Source organism: Cololabis saira, chromosome 1, assembly GCF_033807715.1.
Source record: "Cololabis saira isolate AMF1-May2022 chromosome 1, fColSai1.1, whole genome shotgun sequence".
In the NCBI taxonomy this organism is placed as follows: domain Eukaryota; kingdom Metazoa; phylum Chordata; class Actinopteri; order Beloniformes; family Belonidae; genus Cololabis; species Cololabis saira.
In genome coordinates, this window is record NC_084587.1 from 4,016,450 (window position 1) to 4,022,002 (window position 5,553).

General features: G+C 39.3%; 1 protein-coding gene across 1 annotated transcript; it reads left to right on the forward strand.

Moving 5' to 3' along the window:
- The first annotated feature begins 1,291 nt into the window (after nt 1-1,291).
- On the forward strand, nt 1,292-3,932 carry LOC133449296 (cold-inducible RNA-binding protein B-like). Its single transcript, XM_061728467.1, has 2 exons — nt 1,292-1,679; nt 2,925-3,932. Exons 1-2 carry the CDS (start codon nt 1,393-1,395, stop codon nt 3,151-3,153), a joined length of 516 nt encoding a protein of 171 aa, XP_061584451.1. The 5' UTR covers nt 1,292-1,392; the 3' UTR covers nt 3,154-3,932.
- Nucleotides 3,933-5,553: the final 1,621 nt, after the last annotated feature.

Sequence of the window (5,553 nt, forward strand, 5' to 3'; positions counted from 1 at the left end):
ACTGCAGGAATGACATAGCAGCAGTTAAATGCAGCCTTCTGTAAGCTTTAAATATCCACTGGGCTTACATCAAATACATCAAAACACAACAATAAAAAACACTTTTCTGAACTTATCAATATGACTCTGTCCTTCACAGGATAAGTAAAATGGATCACTGCAAAAACTCAAAATCCTAACAAGAATATTTGTCTTATTTCTAGTTAAAATGTCTCATTTTAGTAAAAAAAAATCTCATTACACTTAAAACAAGACTCATCACTGGAAAAAACAATTTTCACCTGTTTCAAGTAGATTTTCACTTAAAATAAGTAGAAAAATCTGCCAGTGGAACAAGATTTTTTTGCTTGTAATGAAAGGATACATTAATATAAATCCCACTGGCAGATTGTCCTACTTATTTCGAGTGAAAATTTACTTGAAACTTATTTCAGGTGAAAATTTACTTGAAACAGGTGAAAATTGTCAAATACGTTATTTTTCTGGTGATGACTCTAAATGTTGAAATAGCAGTAAAACCACATTCATTGATGAAATGACATAAGGGATGGAAAGTAGGGATGGCAGTTTTACAGGGGGGATGATTTGGACCGTTTTTATTTCAGGGGGGATGATTTGGACCGTTTTTATTTCAGGGGGGGATGATTTTGACCGTTTTTATTTCAGGGGGGATGATTTGGACCTTTTTTATTTCAGGGGGGGTGATTTGGACCGTTTTTATTTCTGGGGGGGATGATTTGGACCGTTTTTATTTCAGGGGGGATGATTTGGACCTTTTTTATTTCAGGGGGGGTGATTTGGACCGTTTTTATTTCAAGGGGGATGATTTGGACCGTTTTTATTTCAGGGGGGGATGCCATCCCCCCTCATCCCCCCTCAACTCCAGTACTGTATACACATATGTCTGATTTATGTTGCTCTCAATTCTCAATTCTCTTACCGGTATGTCTTTTGCTTCAATAAAGTTGAGAAAAAAGAAAAAAGAAAAAAAAAGAAGAAGGCTCCGCCCCGTCACGTGGTTTGTTGCCTCGCCCTCTGGGTACATGAAGTTTGAGTTGGCAAAGGGGGGGGCGTTAAAGTACTCTTAGCTTTAATAAAATAAAAATACACGTTTTAAAAGTCATTTATGGTGTAATATCATCTCCAAACACAATCTAACAAACCTAATAACAGACTAACTCCACGCAGAGCAAACCTGGTGTCGATAACAGATTTTTGCGGGAACAAATCCCCCCCCGGCGCGTACATGGTACGGTCCTGACGTCACCGGGGTTCGAAGATAAAAGCGGGAGACTGAAATTTGTCGGGCCTCATTCTTCCGCACCGCGACCGCCGAGGCCGAAGCTCCGCTCCTTAAAAAAAACCCTAAAAAGGCATAAAAACCTCCTCAACATGTCCGACGAAGGTAAACTGTTCATCGGAGGCTTGAGCTTCGACACCGACGAAGACTCCCTGGCCGCCGCCTTCGGCAAATACGGCAGCATCGAGAAGGTGGACGTGATCCGGGACCGGGAGACCGGGAGATCCCGCGGCTTCGGCTTCGTCAAATACGACAACGTGGACGACGCTAAAGACGCGCTGGACGCCATGAACGGACAGACCCTGGACGGCCGCTCCATCCGAGTGGACGAGGCGGGGAAGAGCCGCGGCGGATTCAGCGGGGGACCACGAGGCGGGAGGTTGGAAACGGTTTTTATTCATTTATTCATGTACAAGACAAACATTAAATGGAAGAAAATGAAACTAAACCAAGGAAACAACAAGAAGTGTAAACTGGTTTAATCCTAAATCCGTTAAATAGTCATTTATTAACACGTATTCATAAAAACTATTGTAGCAGCTAAAGTGGCTAAGTTTGTTGTTCTTCCGGTGACGTAACTTCCGGTAGACGTAACTTCCGGAATTGGACAAAGCCGCTAAAACGTGTTTCCCACGTAAACCTCCATTCAGAGTTACTGGTTCCATCTTAACTCGACGGAACAGAGTTTAATTCTGAATTATTTAATTCGAATTTACCTATACTTACACTTATACATTCACATAGTTTAGTATTTCTATATATTTGTACACATGCGCATATAAATATTTATAAAAAATATACTTATTTACACCACTCTATTCTCCATCTGACCCTTATATCTTATATCTATTCACACGCGCGTGTGTATATATATATTAATTCGAAATAATTAACTCCGAATTCAACACCATGTGGCCATTGTACTAGCATTTAGCTATACATACACATTGTATTTCTATATATTTGTACAGATGCGCATATAAATATACTACACCATACTCTATTCTCCATCTGCCCCTTATAGCTATATCTATTCACACGTGTGTGTGTATAGAATAGAAGACTTTATTTACCCCCCAGATAAGGAGGAGAAATTCAGTCGTGCAGCAGCCAAAGCACACACTTTATACAAAAAATTTTAAAATAGAAATAACCAATAAGTGGTTAAATAATAAAAAGAGCAATATAAAAAGTAGAAAAAGTATGTACAAGAGAGAAAAAAATAGTAAACCAAAAAAGATGATAAAATTTACAAAAAAATATTTGTGTGTGTGTGTGTATATATATGTATATTTATTTTTGGATTATTTTAGAGTTGAAAAATGAATTTGTGGTTATGAAAATCCAGCATTATGAATTATCCTTACAACTCTTTTCTGCAGATGAATAGTGATTGCAGTGAACTTATATGCATTTCCCCAAACCTCTAAAAAGTAACTTAGGTAAAACCAGGGAACAGAACAGAATGCAGAGTAATTTCTTATCCAGGAATTGCTCTGGCCAGAACTGAGATGCCTCTAGATACTTTGTTGCAGATGTGTTTTTTTTTTTTAATGAAATCTTTAGTTTCATGTACTTCTTTAAATGTTCACCCCCTAATCTGTACCTGTGCTTGATTTTTCAGGGGAGGCGGCGGCCGTGGCTTCTCCAGAGGCGGCTACAGCGACGGTGGCGGATATGGCGGAAGAAGCTACGGTGACAGGAGCTACGGCGGCAGCGATAGGAGTTACGGCAGCGGTGGTGGCGGCGGCGGCTACAGGAGCGGTGGATATTCATCCGGCAACAGAGACGACCGCCAGGGAGGCTACGGTGGTGGGCGCTCCGGCTCCTACAGAGGCGGATACGACGAGTAAACATCTCCCCCATTCAAGATCATCACCTGGCTGGATGTATATGAAAGATGCACACCTCAAGAAAAAATGTCCACTTCTTATTGCTTATCCTAGTTTGTAGCTCGGTGTCTTAAATGTAGCCATACGTTTTGGTCGTTAAACCATGTTAACCAGTTTCAGTGCAAGAATTTTTTTTCAGAACATTTTTAAGCTTCTGTGAAACCTGTAATGTCCCATTTTTGAGATTCCAGCAGCCTTCCAAATAGTTCACTGGACAATTTAAATGCTTGCTGAAATCTCACTTAGGCTTATTTTAACAATGAGATTTGATGGGACCACTTTTTTTTTCTTTTTTTTTTGTCTGAGCTACCTCCTGCCTGATTTTTAGATTGAGGGAGATGCTAACAAAGACTTTTGGGGGGCTGCTGTTAAGGCCCTTGAACTATTAAGAGAACCTTAAATTAGCCAAGGCTCCTTTTTTATGTTCAATTTCCCAAAAGAGTGAATTCCTTTCAGACTGAACTACATCCGAAGTGGCCAGCTGTTCCTGAAGCTGCAAAATGCAGCATGCTACAGTCTGTCCACGGTGTCTTCTGTGCTCTGCTCATCATCTGCATTTTAAATGTGCTGTAAAATGGACTAATCTTGTCAAGCGATCTCAAAATGTAACTTCCTTTACCCAAAGTCAAATATAAACGGGAACGGTTTTGTACTTGATGTTCTTTGTATGATTCAAGGTTTTTTTTTTGTCAGTTTGGCTTCATGAAGCCTATTAAACAACTATGGAGAGGAAAAAAAAAGTTTGTGCTGTCTGTTTCTGGAATATATTAAAAGTACAGGTAACTCCTTACAAGCAGCCATTCGTGTGCTGTGCTTGTTGCCAATCAAAAGACCACACCCCTAATTATGAATGAATGTATTGCCTGGTAAAACGTGGCGCAAAACAATGTTACCCCTGTATGGTTGTCATGGATGCAAAATTTAGCTTCGGAGACAAACTACTTTTTGAAGCAGGTTGTACTACATGTACTATGTTTCTGCAGTAAAGTTTGACATTTTAACACAAAGGTTAAAATGGAAGTTTATTATCCTGCAGTTAGTCCCTGGTGGTCAGTTGGGGAACTGCAGTTCTTGGATTCAACCAGGAAGCTGAAGAACTGTTCGTGTCATGTGTTTGTCCTTGAGGTGCCAGATGAGCAGAAAGCTGTATTCTTGAGCCTTTAAGGGCATATATAGTTTTGAAGATCTGTATATAGACAAGGTATTTACTCAGCTAACCAAAAAATGCAATATCCCAGACCCATTTCTTCCGCTATCTACAAATATGAGATTTTATATATAAGATACCCCCTATTCCCAAATTTACTAGGCGAAACATTAGATATTGGTGTTAAGGTACACAATAGAGGGGCAATCAAATAATATACGGCCTGTTATCAACCTCGTGCTCTCCTTTATCATTCAGTCTCAGTGGGAGGATATGGCATGTAAGATCAGACTGAACAGACTGATTGGCTATCCATTCTTCAAAAAATACACTCCTGCAATCTAAGATTCTGCACCGCCTGCATCTATCCAAGGAAAAGCTGGCTAAATTATATCCAGGAGCAGATCCTCTATGCAGTAGCTGTAAATCAGCGACAGGGTCCCTTATCCGGACTTTTTGGACATGTCCAAACCTTCATGAATACTGGACATATGTATTTGATACGTTTTCAGAGATCTCTGGATCTAAATTCATACCATCACCTTTGACCGCTATTTTTGGAGTAATACCAGGGGATGTGCTCCTTGAATGAATGAAGTTTATTCAGTCATGACAACACAAAACACCAAAAAAAAACATTGTGCACAGCATTAACATTTCATACAAAACCGAAAATGTGTTGAACAATGACTGAAAAGGCATAGGCTGAAGCAAACTGCTTATAAAAGCACCAACCAAAGTACCAACTTTCTTTTTTTGGCTACCGACCTCCAGAAAACCAAAAAGAGAATAGAAAAGCAAAGAAACAACAAAAGGCAAAGAAACAATAGAAAAGCAAAGAAACATTTACAGATAGTCAATTGCACTTATAAGCTTCAAAAATAGCTTTACAAACCATTTTCTTAAAAACAAAAAGAGAATGACATGTCCTTCACAAACATCAGTCAAATGCTGTCGCTTTCGCATCTCTGATTGCAAGACGCCCTATACTCAGTACTCGAGTTGTAAAAAAAAAAGATCAGGGGGGATGGTGGATTTTATCATATGGGGACAGATAATTTATACTGATTACAAATAATATAATATATTACAAATAATAGCAGTGACCAAAACACCTGCAGAAATACTGACATAGCAGCAGTTAAATGCAGCCTTCTGTAAGCTTTAAATATCCACTGGGCTTACATCAAATACATCAAAACAACAATAAAAAA